The 21,505-nt window shown below is 51.6% G+C and overlaps 1 protein-coding gene across 3 annotated transcripts in view; it reads right to left on the reverse strand.

Annotated features, from left to right (window-relative positions):
• Positions 1–21,505, reverse strand: part of NOX5 (NADPH oxidase 5) — a 47,378-nt gene that overhangs the window by 7,221 nt on the left and 18,652 nt on the right. For 2 of the 3 annotated variants that reach the window (XR_013556340.2, XM_078448806.2), the window contains exons 9-16: positions 20,765–20,897; positions 17,377–17,513; positions 15,148–15,339; positions 12,765–12,809; positions 12,240–12,364; positions 11,880–11,964; positions 11,110–11,209; positions 6,972–7,138 (exon numbers count right to left, since the gene is read on the reverse strand). Coding sequence is in view for 2 of the 3 variants with exons in the window: in XM_078448806.2 (XP_078304932.1) it covers positions 6,972–7,138; positions 11,110–11,209; positions 11,880–11,964; positions 12,240–12,364; positions 12,765–12,809; positions 15,148–15,339; positions 17,377–17,513; positions 20,765–20,897 (984 nt within the window). In the remaining variant the exon portion in view is untranslated. Of the gene's footprint in view, positions 1–1,871; positions 5,940–6,971; positions 7,139–11,109; positions 11,210–11,879; positions 11,965–12,239; positions 12,365–12,764; positions 12,810–15,147; positions 15,340–17,376; positions 17,514–20,764; positions 20,898–21,505 lie in introns of those variants that run through there. The other variant, XM_078448805.2, reaches the window with a different exon arrangement.

Genomic DNA, 21,505 nt, shown 5'->3' on the forward strand with positions numbered 1-21,505 from the left:
AGACTATTTATTCTGTGACAAGAGGGACCAGCAAGGCAGTCGTCACAGATGGGCGGGTGATGAGCTCTTCTGAAGCCTCAGTCTACAGGTGGGGGAGGATGCTCCAATGGGGGGGAGGAAATAGCTTCTTTCTTTTACCAAAAAATGTGCCCTTTGCTCCTCTGCCACACAGAAACTCACTGCCTATTTCTCTTTATTTTGTTTTCTCCAGCAGGCTGCACGCACACAACTGGGATGGTTCGAGTATGGCCCCAAATGTCCGCGGGCACGATCAGGGAGCCTATTTGGGGCCATTTGCCGCGTGGCTACGGTTGGGAGGCTGGAAGTTTCCTTGAGAGTCAAGTCTCCTTCCAGCCATCTCTGCCATGCAGCTTGAGTATTTTTCCCCCTGGGAAGGATTTCCCCATAAAATAAATGTCTCGTCTGAATTAATCTTATTTTTCAAAGGAGGGAGTCGTCATATTGTAAAGACAGATCATAAAAAGATGCATCAATCTGTCAGGAAGGCTGGTTACTATGAGTATTTGTTTAGCAGAAACAGTGTGCCCCATCCCCACCCCACACATCTGGCCCGAGAGGCTGGGCTATTGCTGGGCCCAGCCCCATGCGGGCAACTTCTCCTGAGTGCCCCAGGCCTCTGCAGTCTTTGCGGACCAGCCCCAGGCCCGGAAGGGGCCTGGCTAGGGTGCCCAGGTTGGCATATTGTGGCAGCCTAACTTTTCAGAAGAGGCCTGGAGCGCCCCCCACTGGAGGGGCCAGTCCCACTGCCCAGACATGTCCCAGACACTTTCATTCGGGAGCTAATGGTCTTTGGGATCTTAACGATACTCCAGACAATCTCTCCATTTTGTTTACACTTGGAAAAAAAAAAAAAAAAAAAGATTATATAGGCCTTAACCTCAGGTCATAGATTAAAAAGTAAACCGGTTAGGGGCACTTGGGTGGCTCTGTTGGTTAAGCATCCGACTTCAGTTCAGGTCATGATCTCACAGTGAGTTCAAGCCCCGCTCTGCTGTCAGCACAGAGCCCTCTTCAGATCCTATGTCCCCCTCTCTCTGCCCCTCCTTCACTTGCGTTCTGTCTCTGTCTCTCAAAAATAAACATAGAAAAAACGTTTTTTAAAAAGTAGCACAACCACACAAGCAATTCCTGAAGAGCATGATGTAAAATTTATATACCATAATATAAAACGTACACGGATAATACATGAAATATGAAAGAGAAAAAGGCAAAAGTCCTCCTTCGCCTCCTCTACAGCTGACCACTGTGAATGTTTGCTGTGTCTCCTAACTCTTTTGACGCATTTCTACTGATGTATCCCCTGCTCCCCACGTATACACGGGGTATTTTGGGTTACATGAAGTTGTTCTTTTACTTAATATTCTTTTATAAAAAATAAAAGAATAGGGGCGCCTGGGTGGCTCAGTCGTTTAAGCGGCCGACTTCAGCTCGGGTCACGATCTCGCGGTCCGTGAGTTCGAGCCCCGCATCAGGCTCTGTGCGACGGCTCAGAGCCTGGAGCCTGTTTCAGATTCTGTGTCTCCCTCTCTCTGACCCTCCCTTGTTCATGCTCTGTGTCTCCCTGTCTCAAAAATAAATAAAACGTTAAAAAAACAAATTAAAAAAAAAAAAGAGTAAAACCTACAGACATTTATCATAGAAACTTCAAACTTTATGGAGGGTAAAAGTTTTTTTTAAAAAAGATAAAACAAAAAAAAAGATAAAAAGTAAAAAAAAAAAGATAAAAAGTAAAAAAAATCATAAAAAAAAGAAAATCCTTCCTGTTCCTCATCCCTACTCCCCAAAGCAGATACAAATACATATATATATATATATATATATATATATATATATATATACACACATATATATATATACACACATATATGTATATATTTGTGCATCTTTTAAAGAAATATATTTTATGTACACACCAGTATTTAAAAATATTCACATTCATTCTGGGGTGCCTAGGTGGCTCAGGCAGCTGAGCGTCTGACTCTTGATTTCGGCTCTGGGTCGAATCATGACCCCAGGGTCATGGGCTTAGCCCCATGTCGGGCTCAGCGCTGAGTCTGAAGCCTGCTTGAGATTCTCTCTCTCCCTCTGCCCTTCTCCCCTGCTCCAGCTCTCTCTCTCTCAAAATAATTTTTAAAAATATATTCATCCTTACTGTGTCCATTTTATAGACGAGGAAGTGACAGCTCAGAGAGGTCACAGGGCTTATCCAAGGTCACACAGCCGACTGGGACAGAGGCAAATGTGGAAACCAATGTCCTGACTGTGGTGGGCGGAGGCCCTTTCACTGCACGTCTCCAAGCTGTTTGCCCAAAGCCAGTCTCTCCTGGTGTCTCTAATCCCTCCCTAATCTTGACTTTGTGTGCAAGGCTGGTGACACCTCTCAATATTGCCCGTGTGACCGTCCCCTCCCGTGAGCGCCTGTTGGCTCTCGGTGTATTAATAGACTGCACTTGTGCCTCTCGTCCGGGTGGGCCTGTCTAATCGCTTCACAAACGCCTGCCGTCTCTGTCAGAGCTGTCCTCAGTGCAGAGTGGCCTCGTGGAGCCTGACACAGTGATTCATTCAGTGGGCTTTTGTTTCCCAGACTACAAATGACAGTTATATGCAGAGGACCCTTCTTCCCAAGGATAATTCCAGTTCAGTAAGCCCTTGGCCTTGTGGGAGCTGACATGCAGGGTAGGCCTTTTGCCCCTCCCTCTGTGCTAGATTCTGGGGCCACAGGCCTGACCTTGGGGAGCTCACAGGTTGATGGAGGAGGACAGCACACACCTATATATAATCCGCCCTTTACCGCAGTTCGCCTGTGTTCCCTCTGTTCTCTTTGTGTGTGTCTGCCTTAGCCCTCTGAGACCCAGATGTGTCTATGGAGAACAGTCAGCCAGCCATATGGACACATTCGTTTCTTGTTGATAGCAGGATGGCCCCCATCTGGACGTCCGGCAACATCCAGATGGACACGCTACCCATCGATCCCGCCACCTACAGTGATAGAAGGTGGCAGAGCCTCAGGGCCTACAGGCTCTCTCCACTTACAGATGGAAAAGTGGGAAGCCCAGAACCTGGACAGCAAGGACCAGGAAGGGAGCGCTACGTGGGGGGTGTGGCAGGGGAAGGAGGGTCTGTGCATGCATTCGAGTGTTGGGGTTAGGGGCTGGCAGCTAGGGGAACTCTGATCCTGAAACTGAATTCTCCTGACTTCACAGAACTGCCCAAGTCTGGGTCTGAAGACTGGAGCCCGAGCTTCGGGGTGGGGCGCAGCCTCCCCCGGCCTTTGATTCACTGCCACTCCGGAACCGGTCTCCTTCCCGGCAAACAAAACCTCCGCGATCTCTGATTCTGCAGCGCCCTCCAGTGGGTAACGGGAGTATGTCTGCAGAGAAAGTCTTAGGACTCCACGTGGCAGGTCATTACTGGATTTTAGAATCTATATGCAAGTTCCTTACTGGATTTTAGAATCTATATGCAAGTTCCTCCACCCGCTCCCCACCCTCTGCGTGAGAGAAAATTCTAAAAGGACAGTTGGCTGTTTGTATGGAGGAGTGGAGAAGGGAAAGTACAATGCTAAACAGACTCTGCTCTGCCAATTTTCCAAATGACTTTGGTCCATTCTTATTGCATCCCCCAGCCCCAAGTCAGGACACCCTCTTAGTTAACTTCTAACTCCTGATAGTGCCTGTTTCCCCCCAAGCCTTCGCAAGTTTGATGAAACTTGGGGGGGAAACCCTAAACCAGCAGGGGGAAATGGGTTCCAAGACTCTGCCATCTCAGTGAGATAACACAATTCCTCCAGATCCGAGTTTCTCCGTGTGAGCTGCGTGTGTACCCCAAGCGTGTTGGAAATTAAACCTGGCCACATGTGGAGGGGCCCCCAACACCAGGTCTCCCAGCTGTGCGGGCTCCCAGCCAGAGAGGGGCTCAGTGAGGCTCCCCTCCTCCCCACCTTCCCTCCCAATGCGGTTGCCTTCCTTCCCTGCAGGTGCTTGGTCCCTCCTCCTGTCCTCCTCTTCCTCTTGAGCCTCCTGCCTCCTGCTTCCGGGGTCATGCCCCTCACCTTCCGTCTGCCTCAGTCCTCACGGAGCATACTGTCCTCTCCCCCAGTGGGCCCTTCAACTCCTTCAGCCACCATCCCCTTCTCTCGTGGCTACTTTGTGAAGAGAACTTTTCCCACCCGCTTTCCTTGTCACCCACATGATGCCTCCATCGTCCTCTCCCCTCAGCTGCTGCACACCCCCTCCCCTTGCCTGTGTCCCAGCTCCCTCCCTGGATGCCCAGACCTTTATAAGGGGTGTCATCATCACGGGTGTCACCCAGCTCCTTTATCTGTTCTCCCTCGGGGTCTTCCGACCCACACGAAAGAAAAGCACTTTCCATGGGAACGTGCCGGACCCCTGGAAGGCAGCTTTGGGGAGGAGGGTTTTAGGCTGTCACGGAAGGGAGAGAACTAGAAGGGCAGGCCGCAACATGGAGGACTCCCAGGAACTGTGGGGTTCACGGGGGCTTGCTGTGCGGGGCAGGCAGAAAACAGCTCAGATCCGAGGGGGTGAGGTCAGCCCACCCTCCCTTGCCCTCAGCCCAGGGCCTCCCTTCCACAAAGTGTCTTCTAGGAGAACTTTGGCATTTGCTGTTTCTGCCAGGTACTCTGGCCACACAGTGACAGAAGGGGCCACGAGAAGATGCCGAGATAAAGAGACGGGCAGGGAGGGAAGACACGTGTCCTGAGTACAGACGGCACGGATGGTGATGTCTCCTCTTACTCTCACAGCAACCGTGACCGGGAGCGCCATTTTTCAGATGAAGAATCTGACTCAGAGGGGTTCCCAGGGCTACACCATTGGGCCATGTCTGAACTGAGCTTCTGGGAGCCACCTGCCCAGTGTCCAGGCACACAGCCTTGCCATGTCCCCCCCCCCCCCCCCCAGACTGTCACCTTCCTATTTCTCTAATGACTCCATGCATGGAGAGAAGGGAGAAACTGACATGTGGAGCAAGGGAGGGACACGGAGGGACACGCGCAGGGGAGAGGTAGAGAGAGGCAGGGAGAGAAAGGCGGGGGACGGCAAAGGGACACAGATGGGGAGACAGTGACCTAGAGAGAAGTGGAAATAAGCTGCTTATCTCTTCCTAAGGGAATGAATGGATTTGTAATAAAATATGCCTTCCAGGTCTCATCCCCAGAACTTCGCAATCAGAATTTCTGGGAGTGGGGCCCAGGAGTCTGCGTGGAAAGAAAGCTCCTCTGAGCAGCAAAGCGTGCTTTGAAGTGCATCCGAAAGACAAGATGCATCGATGGGTGGAGACAGAACGGGGCAGACGGATAATATGCAGTAAAGCAAATACAGCGGCATGTTAACGGAGGAATCCAGCAAGTGGGTAACCCCGTTCACTGTACGATCCGTTTAGCTGTGTGTATGTTTGAAAATTTTCATAAGAAAATGTTGGGATAGAATCCTGAATGACTGTGCTGATTAGGCAGGTCTGGGACCACTGTTGTAGGGGAAGGCTTCCTCCGAGGACTTTGGGAGGAGCAGTCGCCTGGCAAGCGCCCTCTGCACCCCGCTCCGCGGCGCCTTGGGTCTGATCAGTTTCTCAGCAATCCCAGAATGCACAGCGGCCCCCGCGCAGGCCACTGCCCTGTCCCCTGGGTCCTGAAGGAAGTCCATCTGCCCCTGGGCCCTCCTGTGCCGGGTGTGGAGCAGGACTAGGCAGGCCCTCTGAGGCTGGCCCCTGCGGGGCACAGAAGCAATGTGATCAAATCGGCTGGCGGGGTGGGTTTGGCAGAGGTGAGGCTAGAAGTTCTCTTGGAAGAATCTGAAGCTGAAGTGCTCACAATGGCCCTTGAGCACCTTGGCCAGAGCTGGGGAGCCACAGAAGAAGACCTGCACCTTGCCCTTCTTCTCAGCAGCCACTTTCTGGAACACCTGGAGCCCACACGGGGTTAGGAGAGAGGGAGGGGGAGTAGGCCTGTGGACCTGCTCAGGTACCCACCCACCTGGAGCTGACAACATAATCGGGGGGGGGGGGGGGGGGGATGGCCTTCTGTCCCCACGAGGAAATCCAAGGCACAGCCACGTGGCTTCAGAGCAGAGTCCAACGTGCAGCCATTAATTTGGGGGCCATTGGCTCACCCCCCAGCCTGACCCAGACCCCAGGAAGGGGCTGGGCCGGAACGACCCAGTTCTTCCACTCCCAGAGCGTGCCTGTGGGGAGACTGCAGGGCTGGAGGGCAACCCCAGAGCACGCTGAACCCCGACTGCTCAGACCTCACACTAGTCCTCCCCTGGTCACATGCCTCCATTGACATGTCTCTTTCTTAAAGTCCAGCTTTTCCCCCAGTGAGGACCCTTCCCCACCCCACATTCTGCTTAAGGAGGCCACTGCTGAAAGTCCTCTTTGGTGGCCAAGCATCGGCAGCGTCCTGCTCCCTCACTGGGGACAATTGTCTCCAGTACTTTGAAAAGCAGTCCCTTCTGGCACCTCATGCAAACTCTGCACCTGATTGGGAAGTACTCAGCAGGAAAAATGATCTGAAAACCAATCTGAGAAATCAAATAGAAAGACTGTAAATTTGTGTGCCTTTGGGTCTCAGTCTTTTCTATTTGTACCAGAAACAATAAGAAGACATGGTGCTACTTCCCCAAGACCCTTGTCTTCTCAGGCCTTCTGAGCCTCCCTTCATAGGGAGTTAGGGCTGGGGGAGGCCTAGGAGGTCATATAGGCTAACGTCTCTGAACAGATGGGGTAAGTGAGGCCAATAATACGACAAGGTAAGCTAGTGATGGCACCAGAACGTAGGTCCCCTGCCTCCCTTTCTGGCTCTGGGATCCCGGTTGGACTCTGAATGCTGGCCTCATGCTTGGTCCCTAGCTTCCCGGCCCTAATCTCCCAGCCACTGTCTTAGGCTCTCAGCCCTACTGGGCCCTGCAGGTTGTGGGGCCCTCGCTGGCCTTTACCTTCCTCCAGTCAGGCCGCCCAGGCTGGGTGCGTGTCTGGAGGCCCGTGATGGAGTCCTTCTTCTCCTTCTTGGCCAGGAGGTCGAGGGCCATCTGCAGGCCAATGGCCTTCATGTCATTCTTGCCCAGTGCAGAGGTCATGTACATATGCAGCTCCAGGAAGGGGCCTGTGTGGCGGGGGGAGAAGGTGGCACTGAGGAGCTCGCGCCCGTGATGAGGACAGGGTAGGACGCCAGCCCCTAGTCCTGGGGCTTGGATAGAGACCAAGAGTGCTCTGAACTCACACCTTCAGCCCACTGCGCTCGCCCATGACCTCCAAGGGACCAGCGCTTTAGAAAGGAAAGGTGGTCCACTGCTAGAGTGGAGCCTACTCTGTGCATGGCATACACGAGTGACTGTCCATCCACTCTCTGATGTGCGCCCCACAGCCACCCCAGGAATAGACGGGGAAATAAATCCCAGGACAGCACAGCACAGCAGTCCTTGGGCTCTGAGCTCATGCCCTTTCCTGCCTCATGGTGCCTGCTCAGTCTGCTTGGGGACACAGGCCAGGCACACCTGGAAATGTAACTGAGAACAAAAGGTCAAGGGTTATATGAGTGGCAAATGCTATTGGTCTACAGGAAATGGATGGGGCAGACTGAGCCACTTCCTGAGAGGGTTGGGCGGGGAGGGGGGGTGCTGGGATAGGTCTTGAGAGAGGACCAAGATTCCAAGGTGGGGGGAGGGGATGAATAGAGGGCATCCTAAGAAGGGGGACCAGGTGAGCCAAGGATGAGAGGCCCGAACAGATGTGGTGTTTGTGGGGCATGATGTGACTGCCTGCCTGGAACACAGGATCCTTGAATGGGAGCAAACGCGAGATGGGACTGGACACCCACTGAGACCAGAACGTGAAGAGGCTTGAATTCCCAGCCAGCAAAAGGGGGAAGGGAGTGGGTGTTGGAGCAGGGCATGATGGGATGAGAACAGCACCCCAGAAAGGGGAGCCAGAGGACAGGAGGGACAGGGCAGAGTTTGGCCTGGACCTGCCTGGACACTGGTGGGTGCACACAGCTCAGTGCCTGCAACAGGACAGGTTTGCTGAGACACCGATCCCTTGAGCTCTCAGGGCAACTGGAGCTCCTTGGTGGGCACCTCTGGGCTCAAGCACCTTCCTCCATTTCCCCCGACATGGCGTACAAATGTTCTCATTTCCCAAGAGTGCCACGATGGGGAAAAGGCTGGCGAATGATGCCTTCCACCTGTGCGTTAGTCCAAGCTAATGACAGGCCCCGATTTAGGACGCTGGGTCCACAAGCTGATGATCACTTCATCCTTCTCTCCCAAGACTAAAGGATTCACGCCATGCCAGCTGGCTCTCTACTGTCTTGCGAGATATACCATTAGCCTGCTTTTCCTTTGGCTCAAGGTCTCGGTCACTGTTAAAATGCAAATGGCCCTAGGAGAGATTCCACATTTTATTTCACATATCACTCCAGTTGAGTAGGGCTGGGTGGTGTGGGAGGGAAGAAGATGTACCGTAGGGGACGCTCATCTGAGACAGCCCCGACCCTTCTTCCCCCCTCCCTGAGACTCCCCATCCCCCTGTGAGGGGTAAGGGGGAGCGACACCACAGTGGGAGGGAGAAGAAGGGGCTCTGGAGAATGACCTGACATGGTTTTCATCCTCTCCAAACAGTCGTGTGGGAGACAGTCCGTTTCTGGGACACTCTCTTAAGGAAAGACGTGAACTATGTGCACATACATATTAATTGCAGCTTTATGTATATATATATACATATACATATACATATACATATACATATACATATACATATGTATATGTATATGTATATGTATATGTATATGTATATGTATATGTATATGTATATAGTGGAGCATCAGGAATAAATATAGTGTCTAGTAGCCGAAGCATGGCAAACCGTTAACTGGATCATTCATTATACAGCCATTAAATACTGCTACAGTTAGCGGTGACGCTGAGGCTTTTCTTTCCAGGAGGTAACTTTACTCGTGCCGGCACAGCTCACTTGGGTTTGCACCTGAGCCCCGAACGCCACGTGGCGTGGTTTTTTATGTACTTGCCACTTCTTTGTCTCCCGTATCTGGTAACGTACAAACGCGCAGTCTGATTAAGTGGTCTCAGGTTACAAGGTCATGAGGGATGTCACGTATGCACATAGCCAGCTTGGCCCGAGTTTCCCTTTTTTATCCTCCCAGCAGCCCTATGGGGTAGGCGCTAGTTGTATCCATGTTTTTTTGTTTTGTTTGTTTTTCACATGAGAAACGTAAGCAAGGCAATACCATGGTCAGGTTTCTACAGCGATTACAGGATAGAATAAAAATTAAACCCAAACAGAATGTCCGAAGCCGAAGCTACAGAAACTGAACACGATGAACCACAAATTCTAGGACTCAAACCTTGGTAAATAATTAAAGACGAAATCAGAAGTCGCGGGCTTCAGCTGCCGTTAATGAGAAGCCTTGGAAGAAATGTGAGGTAATAAAGTTGTTGACTCAAGGGGCTTCGAGAACGCAAAGCACCAGGTTGGCTGTTACCCTTTGTTTATACAGATTACGAAGAAGCAAACGGCAAATATTTATATACCGGTAACCAGGAAACTTAAATGAAATCTAAACTTTCCCCCTAGCTCATCATCATAAAAGTGAGTTTCTAATGAATTAATATACATAAAAGCATTTAGAGCAAAGTCGAGGCTCTATAAATATTTGCTATAATTGTTATTTACAAGAAAGAGCAAAGAGCTTTACTGTAACATTCTAAAGTTTGCCGATTCCATGGCAAACACTGTTGACTTGTGCTTTATGGCTTTGAATATTTGTTGTAGTAAGCGTCGTCTGTTTAAACATTTCTTATAGAAAACTGCATCTGAGTACTTGAACTTATAAACTGTTTTTCATAGGAATTTGAATTCGCTCATGGCAGCTTTAGGATAATTAAACAGCCAAATAAAATCTGACCTCAACCAGTGTAAGAAAAACCCGCCAGTTCTCTAAAGTTAGAAACATATCTAAAGGTATTCCTCCTCATGTTAGCTATTCCACAAGGAAACGAAACCAAACGATTCTAACAGATTAACTTTAAAACGCAGCGCAACTTCCGTAAAGATGTTCCGTAAAGACTATGATGGAACCCAGAGAAGCATGTTATTGTATAGGCTAAGCGCTGGCTTAGCACAACACATAGGCAGCAACACTTAGGGGTTGGTGGACGGAGACCGCAGGGCTGGAGGGGGACATTCGAAACATTCATTTTTGACGAAAGTGTAAAAGAAGGGACCAGACAGTAAAATAATTCATACACGTTAAGGTGTTCAGACCATTCTCCACACTTTTTGATTACCACCTCGTCAGGAAAAAGAGTGAGCATTCACCCTCAATCAACGCCTATGCTTATTTACCTGTGCATCTCTACCAGCAGATTATGTACATTAAAAATTTATGTTGGATGGGGTGCCTGGGTGGCTCAGTCGGTTAAGCTTCTGACCGGCTCAGGTCATGATCTCACCGTTCATCAGTTTGAGCCCCATGTCAGGCTTTGCACTGACAGCGCGGAGCCTGCTTGGGACTCTCTTTCTCTCCCTCTCTCTCTGCCCCTACCCCGTTCATGCTCTCTCTTTCTCAAAATAAACAAACAAATATACATCTTTAAAAAATGTAAGAAAATATATCAGGGGGTCCTTTTTAAATTTCTCTAAATATATTTTTTTAATGTTTATTTTTGAGAGAGACAGACAGACAGAACGCGAGTGGGGGAGGGGCAGGGAGAGGGAGACACAGAATCTGAAGCAGGCTCCAGGCTCTGAGCTTGAACCCCCGAACCATGAGATCATGACCTGAGCCAAAGTCGGACGCTTAAGGACTGAGCCACCCAGGTGCCCCAGGAGGTCCTTTTTTTAAAGACCGTGTGCATAGCCTGATGGGATTATGAATACATTTTTCTCCTCTTTTTTTGGTTTCACAAATGTTACATTTTAGTCGGGGGGGGGGGGGAAGTCATCCTCTTTCTCCCACATTTTGCATAGAAATGGAATTATCTAGACACCCTCTTAAATAGACCCTGAGCCTGAACCGCCACCCTGCTGCCACGCTCCTCAGCCCCGTCCTTCTCCTACCCTCTCGTGTCTCCTCGGCCTGGTCCAGCTCCAGTTTGGTCAGCAGGCTCACAAACCACTCGAAAGACCGCTGGTCTCGATTGATCCAGATGAAGTCCACCTAGGGGGAGGGGCCCTTCTGCTCAGAGCTGGTGCTGCCTTGCTCACAGCACGCTCACACCTGCGGTCCCCACCGCGGGATGACCACCTGGGGGTCAGCAGGGCACACATTATCACCCCCATTTAATGGAGGGGGAAACTGAGGCTTGCAGAGGTAGGAACCTTGCCCAGGTCACAGGGCAGCGTGGGATCAGGACCCAGGTTCCTGACTGCCGGCTCGGGGTTTTCTGTAATGATCTATTTGTTTATAGCAAGCAGGGTTCTGAAATAGGAAGCTTAGGAAGAAGCCAAGAGAACATTAGTTAATTATTTTTTAGAAACTCTTTTCAGTGGTCTATAGAAAATAACGAATTTTCAAAAGGCAAACGTTTTCATTTTTAAAACCACCACCAGGCAATGGTAAACACATCATGGGTATAACTGGATCCCAGGTGCCTGACTTTCGGGCTCCCAGGTCTTTAGTGGGATTCCATCTTCAGGGCCCGCAATGCCTCTCAGAAGTGACAGGGGAAGGCCTGGACGCTCAGGAGGCACCATAGGGACCAGTGGATCCAAGCAGGGGAGAGAGCCATGTGTCCCTTCCCCTCATCTGCAGCAGAGAGCCCACTGTGGTTCAGGGAGGTTTCCGGGAGACAGGGCCCAGAGGCCTGCCTGGAGGAGGTGGCGCTCACCTTGTGGAGCTTCATGTCCTCATCCTGGACGTTGTCCATCCAGGAGTGCTGGCAGCTGGGGCAGATGTGCTTCCTCTTCTGGTGCCTGGGGGGAGGTGATGAGGGATTTTGAATTTGGGGTGAGTATAAGACTTCTCAGGACCCCAAAGAACAGTGCAGGGGGCAGGGGAAAAGGGTGGGGTGGCAGGGCCCACCCTGTGAGGAAGCGGAGGGATGAGAGCCAAAAGAGAGAGGGAGGGGGAGCAGGGGAGGAAAGAGAAAAAAGGGTGAAAGGAGAGGAGGGAAGAGCAAGGGGGAGGGAAGAGAGGAGAGAGGAGAGTGTCTCTGGACTCTGTCCCGGGATGCAGCCCACCCGCCCACCTGTACATGATGCTCTGCAGGATGGAAGCGAAGGGGGTGATGCCGATGCCTGCTCCGATGAGCACCGCATGCTCAGAGGCAAAGATCCTGCGGGTGGGGGTTCCGTAAGGGCCGTCGATATAGCACTGTGAACAAACAGGAGGGCATTCGAGGGGAGGGCTGGAGGCATGGGGGAGAGCTGAACCCCAAGGCTTCAGCATCTCCCTCTTATATGCAGGCAGTCACCTCCTGGGCTGGAGCCCAGATCTAAGTGGCTCCCACTGCAGTGCCTGGAGCCCAAATCTGGGAGAGCCCTGGAATATTAGAAGGCAGAACTGGTGAGAGTGGGACCCAGCCAGCATCCCCGTGTGCACCTGCAAGGGGACGGGTTCGATCCCCTTCTCTGGATACCGGGAAGTCAGGCCCTGGGGACTTGAGGGACTGGGGTACCCAGGGCCACGGCAAGCCCTCCCTGCAGGCAGAGGCTTCATATTCTCTGGTTGCGGCAGGGATTCTCGGTCATGTCCACCTGCTGGAGCCTCCTACCTTGATGTTGCAAAACAGATGGTTCTCAGAGGACATCTCGGAGACCTGCGATGAGCAGAGAGTTGTGGGTCTCTGGGAGTGGAGGGGTCAGGCAATCCTCAGAGGCATCCTGGCCTCTGCCAGTCTGAGCACCTTCACAAAAGGGGAATTGCTTTTTCTGTCCCAAGCATGGCAGGGAGCATGGAGTGTGCCGGTAAACCGGCTCTTCAGGAAAAGAAAACAACAACACGCTCCTGACTCCGTCTGGAGATTTCTGGCAGAAACACTGCCATCACGGCGGCCACCATAATGACTGTGTCTAAGAACCGGCTCTCAAAGCTCCTGAAAATCTAACAGTTGGCTCTTGTGATCCAATACAAATCAGCTCCAGGGGGTGACTGGAGAACACCCCCTCCCTCCCCCTATCTCCAGCCACTACTATACCTTTCACGTCCCCAAACACACCCCCTGGCCTTGACCATTCTTTTCCCTCAGCTGAGAACAACACCCTTTCCTCTTCCCCAGCTGGCAAATTCCTATGCATCTTCCAGAGTCCAGCTCATCTAAAGTAGCTGCTCCTTCTTGAAGTTCTGCCCGGCTTCGCCAGGCAGAAAAGCCAGTGGCTGGCCTGGCTCATGGCTCCACTCTGCCCTTGGGACCCTGTCCTGGGCTTGCTGATGGGAGCCACTGAGGGCAAGGAGGAGGCCTCTTCTGTCTGCTCTGCCTGATTCCTCCAGGCCTGAGCGCATGAGAGACCAGATTTGGGAGGTCGGCGCACTTCCTCCCACAAGGTGAAGGAAATAGAACCCCTACCCCCCCCACCCCAAAACAGGCTATAGGGCCTGTGATAGTTTTCTGTCTGCTGCTGGAGGGCAGCGTTAGGAGTGACCTTCACAATTACCCAGAGCAATCCCTCACTTGACAGAAAAGGAGCCCAGTCTAAGAGTGGGAACAAGCTCAGGGGAGAGCCTGGGTCTCCTGCTGACCGTCCAGTGCCCGTCACACTACAGCCTGCTGCTTCTTTGTCCGGGGGCCACTGAATGCTGTGTCCCCCACGGTGTCAGACTTGAACTACTTGTGTAGGAGGTACCCTGGACGAGAGCGACTCTCCTTTCCGTGGTCTTTAAACCTTCCAATTGCAAGGAGAAAGCCCACATCGCGGTTAGTAATCTTTAACGTGCTACGCTTACCAAGCCCACCTCTTTCTTTTTCTGGTACTAAAGCAAGAAAGAGAAAGAGCATGAGAGAGAGAGAGAGAGAGAGAGAAGGAGAAGGAGCAGCAGACTGTGGCTTCAGGCTCAGAGCGTCAGCAGGCAGGAACATCTGGCCAGAATTGATTAAGATTGGCTTTTATTGATTTTACTTTTTTTTTTCCTAAATTTTTTTTTCCTTAATGTTTTTGTTTTTTTGAGAGAGACACAGAGTGTGAGTGGGGAAGGGGCAGAGAGAGGGAGACACAGAATTCGAAGCAGGCTCCAGGCTTCCAGCAGAGCCCGATGTGGGGCTCAAACCCACGAACTGTGAGATCATACCTGAGATGAAGTCGGACGCTCAACCGACTGAGCCACCCAGGCGCTCCTTGATTTTACTTTGAGAGTTACCTTCTGATTATGGCACACGAAACTAGTTTACCATTCAAGATAGCAATCTACAGCGTCCTTTTATTTATTTTTTTTTTAATTTTTTTTTTAACGTTTATTTATTTTTGAGACAGAGAGAGGACAGAGCATGAACGGGGGAGGGTCAGAGAGAGGGAGACACAGAATCGGAAGCAGGCTCCAGGCTCCGAGCTGTCAGCACAGAGCCCGACGCGGGGCTCGAACTCACGGACCGCAAGATCATGACCTGAGCCGAAGTCGGCCGCTTAACCGACTGAGCCACCCAGGCGCCCCTACAGCGTCCTTTTAAACGCAAGTAAGTTTATAGGGACACGTGCGTGGCTCAGTCGGTTAAGCGTCCTACTTCAGCTCAGGTCATGATCTCGCCACTTGTGGGTGCGAGCCCCGCGTCGGGCTCTATGCTGATAGCTCAGAGCCTGGAGCCTGCTTCCGATTCTGTGTCTCCCTCTCTCTGCCCCTCCCCTGATCACACTCAGTCTCTCTCTCCCTCAAAACTAAATAAACATTACAAAAAAAATTTTTTTTTTAATACAAGTAAGTTTAAAGTCATGTTGGGGTGTGAGGAGAGAGACCAGGTAGGAAATATTCCCAGTGAGGAGCGAACACGGCAGAAGTTAGGAAGGCAGTGTGTACATGCCTGGCTGCAGGAGCACCACATCATATGCACAGCTTCGTGCATGTGGCTGCCCTTAAGGACTTCTCTCTCCTGAGTCCCATGGATCCACCACCCCTGGGGACACAAAGGCCGGCTCTCCCGCCTCCAGCCCCAGCTTCCTGAGCCTTACCAGACCCCACTCAGACGTGGTTCTCCGCTGTGCCTGAGCCGATTCCTCTGTCCCTGTGGGCACCGGGCCTGGGTCCCCATGCTGTGGAGTCCCCCTGGGCCTGTAGGATGTCAGCTCCACGGTCACATCCTTGCTGGAGGCCATAGCTCCCTGCACCGCGGCTCCGGACCGGACGGGCTGGCACTGAAAACTCTGTTTGGGTTCGAAGTGGAAATGGCTTTATTATTTAAATCATGAAACTAGGGTGCCTGGGTGGCTCAGGTGGTTGAGCATCCAGCTCTTGATTTCGGCTCAGGTCATGATCTCGTGGGTTCGTGAGTTCGAGCCCCACGTCAGGCTCTGTGCTGACAGTGTGGAGCCTGCTTGGGATTCTCTTGCCCTCTCTCTCTGCCCCTCCCCTGCTCAAGCTCTTTCTCTCTCTCAAAATAAATAAACATTTAAAAAAATTTAAATCATGAAATCAATACATGTTAGTTTTTAAAGAGTCACATGTTACAGAACTATAAAGATTAAGGTGAAAAAGTACCCTGAATAAAGTGGAATCACTTCTCTAAACACTTTTTTCTATGTCCTTCCAGACTTTTACTCTCTCTCTCTCTTTTACATAAATGAAACATATTGCTTTGTAACCTGCCTTTTCCACTCACTACATCTTGACTAGCTTTCCATGCTAATGCATATACATTTACATAATCTTTTTTAAGGAACTTACTATTCCGTGATAAGGGTGATCAGTAATTTATTTAGCTACATCCCTAGTGTTGGACAATTTTGATCATCCCCATTTTCTCATTAGTGTTAATTAACAACCACCATATAGAAGATAACATCTTTCCCATCTCTATCCCTTTACCCTGATTTATTTTTCTTCCTGGCACGTATTATCACCTGACACATTATGTCTGTATTTTGTTTGTTTATTGTTTACCTCTCCCTCTGGAAGGGAAGCAGGCACTGCATCACTGTTGCTTACGGATTTATCTCCAGCATCTAGAATAGTGCTTGGAAAACAGTAGGTGCTGTGCTCAATAAATATTTGCTAAATGAATGAAGGAACAAGGTGATTAATGTACTTCCTGTGCAGCTACCCAATTAGCTTTTTAGGACAAATCCCTACAAATGGAATGGCTGGGCCTGTGGGTACACATATTTAAAATGTTGACGCATGTGGCCAGACTGCCTGCCAGAAAGATTATGCCAATCTATTCTATGGCGGTGGTACCTTAAGGTCCTAAAGAAACACAGTCTTTAACGTATCTACCCACAGATTCCTGGTGTGCGTGACTCTCCTGGTGTTCAAAGCCAGCTTCCTCCTTCAGGAAGGTTCCCCTGATTAAGAACAGAGAACATTCTGCTTGTTTCTACTGACCCCTTCATCTCCCAAAGCTTTGCTCTGGGCATCTTTCTAGAGGGGTTCGTGATCTGGCCTGGCAGGATTCCGCCTGGTTTTTCTCCCCTCGGAGTTTAAATTCCACAGGGGCACAACAGGGCTGAGCCAGGCCCGGGGCTGCTTTTCCTTTGACCTTCAGCAGGGGCTTCCCCACATTAACATGTCTCCCAACTGAGCCGTACAGCCTACTAGGTGTGGGTTCGGGCGCCTTAGCCTCCTTTGTCCGTTCTCACTGTCGTCTCGCTGCCCTCCTCCAAAACCTCCCCGAGTCAGTATTCGTTCCAGACACTGGCAACTTGTCAGCTTCGTGGGTTCATCAGGGCTCAAAAGATAACAGCGCTGCCGCTGATGCTGCTGACGCTGATGGTGAATGGTCCACGTGGACCGTGCGGTCCCGTCAGCTCAGGGCTTTCCCTGCATTCATTCCATCATTGGCCCTTAAAAAGCATCACGTGAGAAAGGGAGGCCAAGGATGGGAACCACCTGCAGTTAGTCCATTGATGACTAAGCTAAAGCTCGAGTAAGCGAAGGGACATACAAGGCCGTACAGTCACAAGGTGCTGGAGCAGGGACGTGGAGGCGGGGTTTTCCGATCTCAATCTCCCCTCTCTTTCCATTGTCCACCTGGCTTCTAACGGAGGACTTGGGGCTCGGGAGGTCCTGGGGCGGTTGGGCTGTTGGATCACACTGTCCACAGTTGCCTCGCCCCCTGTGCTGCCGTCCAGCCAGTGTATACAGCCGTTGCTCAATGATTGATGTTCACCATTGAGAACATCAGCAACTCGGTCCCCACTGGGTTTGACTCCACAGTGGACCCTTCCTCCCCTGAAGCAACCTACCTGGGGCTTCTTCTGGCTCCTTCTCATCCTCAAACTCCTTGACAGCCGTTTGGAGTCCACAGGGTCTGATGTCTTGAAGGACTCATACAGCCTGTTTGTCCACTGCCCTTGGGACCGGACGTGTAGCCAGATGGTGTCTGAGCAAGAGACAGGGCAGGGGGAGAGGGGGTCAGCGCCGGCCTCCAGCAGGGAGCAGGCCCGTCTCACCTGAGGGACTGGGGCTGGGCATCTACTGCTCAAGCTCCAGACTGAATGTCCTTCCGAGGGCCCAAACTAGCAGTCCCAGCCCTGGGACTTGGAAATCTCATCTCTCTGGTGCAGATATTGTAGTCTTCCTCCATGAAGTCAACTTAAGCCGTCTGCTTTGCCAAGACCAGGGTCAGAGTGGCCCTGAGCACGCTAGAAGCTCCTGCCTCCTTGATCAGGCCAGGGTCTCACCAAGGTGGCGACCACTCCCTCCCACATTCAACCAGGTGCTTGTCAACGGCTCTGCACACAGTAGGTGTTCAGTCTGTGGCATGAACAATGGCTTTCATTGTGCCTAGTACCTGGGATGTAGCTTCTCTGCTGAGGGGTGACCGGCAGAAAGGTGGTGTGGGTGGCCACCCCTCTGCTGAAGGGTACCAGAGAGAATCCACAACATTTGAACAAGGAGCCCCCCACCCCGAGAGATCTCCTGCTCAGGCATTCTTACCCTTTAAACAATTTCTTTAAACCATGGGGGCGCCTGGGTGGCTCAGTGGGTTAAGCGTCCGATTTGATTTCAGCTCAGGTCATGATCTCACTGTTCATGAGTTTGAGCCCCACATCGGGCTCTGTGCTGACCCTGCAGAGACTGCTTGGGATTCTCTCTCTCTCTCCCTCTCTCTCTTGCTTGCACTTTCTCTGTCTCTCTCAAAATAAAGAAATAAACTTAAAAAACATTTTAAACCATGGACTCTCTTGGCAGTCCTGTGAATACAACAGAGAGACTCCTTCTCAGAGCAGGGTTTTTTAAATACACAAAGTCACACACATGGAAATCACAAATGAAACAGCATGTATTTGTTTGCAAAAAAACCAAAACACAAAAAACAAGCACCCCCCCCCCCCCACAATGTGTGATTGAAGAATACGTCTGCTTCTTTGCCAACACAGGAAACTATGAGGTCCCGCCAGAATTGCGTGGCCACTGAAACCTGAAGTCGTTGATGAGCATAAAGGACACCCCGAGGTGCCGGCAACCATGACAATGTGATCTCAAAGAATCTTGTGATTTTTATTTTGAAAGACTCACAGGTATTGTTAATGCTTCAGTGGCTGGCTGTGGGCATTCACAATCGAAGAAGATGCTAAGGTTCAGTTAATTCTCCAAGGCTTCCTCTCCCTTGACCCTACAAGTGCCAGGGGGGCTGGGCTGTGCCTTGTTTACACAACACACTCTGAGGCGCCCCACACAGTGAGTGCATGTTGGGGGGGGGCCTCCCTAAACGCTGGGAGAATGCAATCAGTTACTACTGCCGACCTGAGTCCACTCCTGATTTCTGTGAGCCAGCTCTGTAAACCAACTCGGAGTATGTACCAGCCCTCATACGGACTCACTCAGCCCACCACAGGAGGCTCAGGGCCTGAGAGACAGGCAGGTTCCAAGCAAACGCCCTGAAGAAACCCCATTAGAGAATCGGCCAAGTCAATGGCACATCCATCTAGTGTATGTGGTCATTTTAATCAAAACTGGTATCACTATACTGGAATACTATGCAGCCATGCAAAGGGAAGTTCTTATTTATTTTTTTTGTATTTTTAAAAATGGTTATTTATTTATTAGAAAATTTTTTTAACGTTTATTCATTTTTGAGAGAGAGAGAAACACAGCACAAGCCAGGGAGAGGTAGAGAGAGAGGGAGACACAGAATCCGAAGCAGGCTCCAGGCTCAGAGCTGTCAGCCCAGAGCCCGAGGCAGGGCTTGAACTCATGAACCGTGAGATCATGACCTGAGCTGAAACCGGACACTCAACCGACTGGCCCACCCAGGCGCCCCTTGGAAAGTTTTTTTTTTTTTTTTTTTTTAAAGAACTGACATGCAAAGACTTTTATGACATACTGCTCACAGAGAAAAGGCGGGCTGCAAAACAGTGTGAAGAATGTGACCCCGTGTAGGCAAAACCATCTCCACATCTATAGAACCACGTGGGTATATAAAGACAGATCTGGAAGACTGTTCACCAGAAGACTGACAAGGGCTTTCTCTGGATGGCATTGTTTGAGGGATTTTAATTTTCTTCTGTGCATATTCCTATACGGTTTGAATTTTCTGAGAGCAGATCTCTTTTGGAGAAACAGAACAGGAAAGAAAAATAGGAAGAAAAGAACCTTCCCCCTCCTGCCTCCGCCCCCACCTTTGCCCCGTTGTACGTCCAAGCCACCACTCAGGTGACTCCGGGGCAGGTGGTACGTAGCCTCACATGAGGAACCCTTGCCTTGGGTCTGAACTGTGGGGGCTGGGCCACGGGTCCTGTTGGGCCGGCGCTGGGAGGCATCCTAAATGGAACTAAAGTTTTTAATAGGGATGGGTCAGAGGAAACAGGCAACCAGGACCCTTCATCCCTCATGAAGCCGAGCAAGGGTCAGGCAAGGCATTCGCTGCCAGAATTACCACTTAAGGTGGAAAGGCCGATCTCTGGCCTAGGAAGAGGGCACAGGTCTGGGTGCCGGCTCAACAACAGTCCAGGACCAGAAGGACGGCACGTACATGGGTGGAGGCCAGAGGTCCACTGGGTGAAGGGAGGGTCAGCTGAGCAGTTCCACGGGTGTGCTGGTGACCCAGAGAGAGATGGGAGTGGTCCAGGGATGGGGAAGAAGGATTGGAGGGATTCTGCTGCCTCGGGGCTCCACAGAGATGGGGGAAGCCTGGCTTCCCGCCACAGCGCCCTTGAGAACTCCCTGGCTCCTCTGAGTTCACTCCTCCTCTGCCTCAGACCCCTGCGGGCTCCCAAGTGCTGGCACCAACCGTCCTCATTCAGAGTCCCCCTCGGCCAGAGTCCCCCTCGGCCCCACCCAGGCTCTAGCCAGCTTTGCCAGCCACCTTGTCTGCCTTTCACCTCTTCTCTGACCCTCTCTCCTGCCTCCCCGCCCTGTCCTTCCCTTCTTCCCTCCCCGCCCCACCCCCGATGTAGCGCCGACTACATTAAATTGTCCTGTGTTCCCAGCTTTCCATGCTGTTCCTTACGTCTTTTGCTCTGTCTCCTCCCTCATCTCCTTCTCTGTCTAGTAAGCTTCCTGGAGCTTTTGGAGGTCGACTTTGTGGCCCTGGCCTTGCTCACGTCTGGGTTCCCAGTTCCCAGCCCATGCTTGGCACCAGGCAGAACTCGGTAAATGCCTGCCGAGCGAGCAGCGGGGCTGGCGTACCTTTCTGCTCCGGCGCGCTGCTGATGGTGAACGGGTGCCACTCGTAACGCGCAATGGTGGGGACGTTCAGATACAGGTAGTCGCCCGGCCTATAGTGGAACAGAGGGGGCCGCTTGATGAGCAGATGGGTGACCTGGGAAGAGAGGAAGATTGGGGTCATCCGAGCAGGCCCAGGGGCCTCCGGGCGAGAGGGCAGAGGCTAGGTCATCCTCCTCCGTCACACACCAGGCCAGCCCTGGACGTGAGACCCTCCGGCCTGTGAGTGGGGCTTGGCCTGCAGCACCTCTGCCAGCCAGGCGGTAGGTGATGATCAGAGAAAGGGACAGTAGGGTTTGATCCTGGTTTGATCCCACTTCTTATGGGGTGAACACTGCTGGCAGTGGCCTTTCTCGGTGAAGCCCCCTGACTGCTGTAGCCCGTTTCTTGCAACTGCTGTAGTATTTGGCTGGCATCCAACCACTAATGGGCATCTCCCCCAGGAGAACAATATCCCCCTGGACAACAGCTTCTGTTTATTGGGCACCCACAGCGTGCCAGAGCCGTGCGAGGCACTTAAAAGTGTCATCTCTGGTCCTCACGGCAGTTCTCTGAGACGGATGCCATTCTTTCTCCGCTTTACAGATGAGACGCGAAGGCTCAGAATGGTTAAGGAGTTTGCTCAAGGCCACCAGCTAGGAAACCACGGGATCCGCAGCTAATCACGGTGGAGGCTGTCCAGAGCTGAGCCACCCAGAACTGCCT

Source organism: Panthera onca, chromosome B3, assembly GCF_046562875.1.
Source record: "Panthera onca isolate mPanOnc1 chromosome B3, mPanOnc1 haplotype 2, whole genome shotgun sequence".
NCBI classification, from domain to species: Eukaryota; Metazoa; Chordata; class Mammalia; order Carnivora; family Felidae; genus Panthera; species Panthera onca.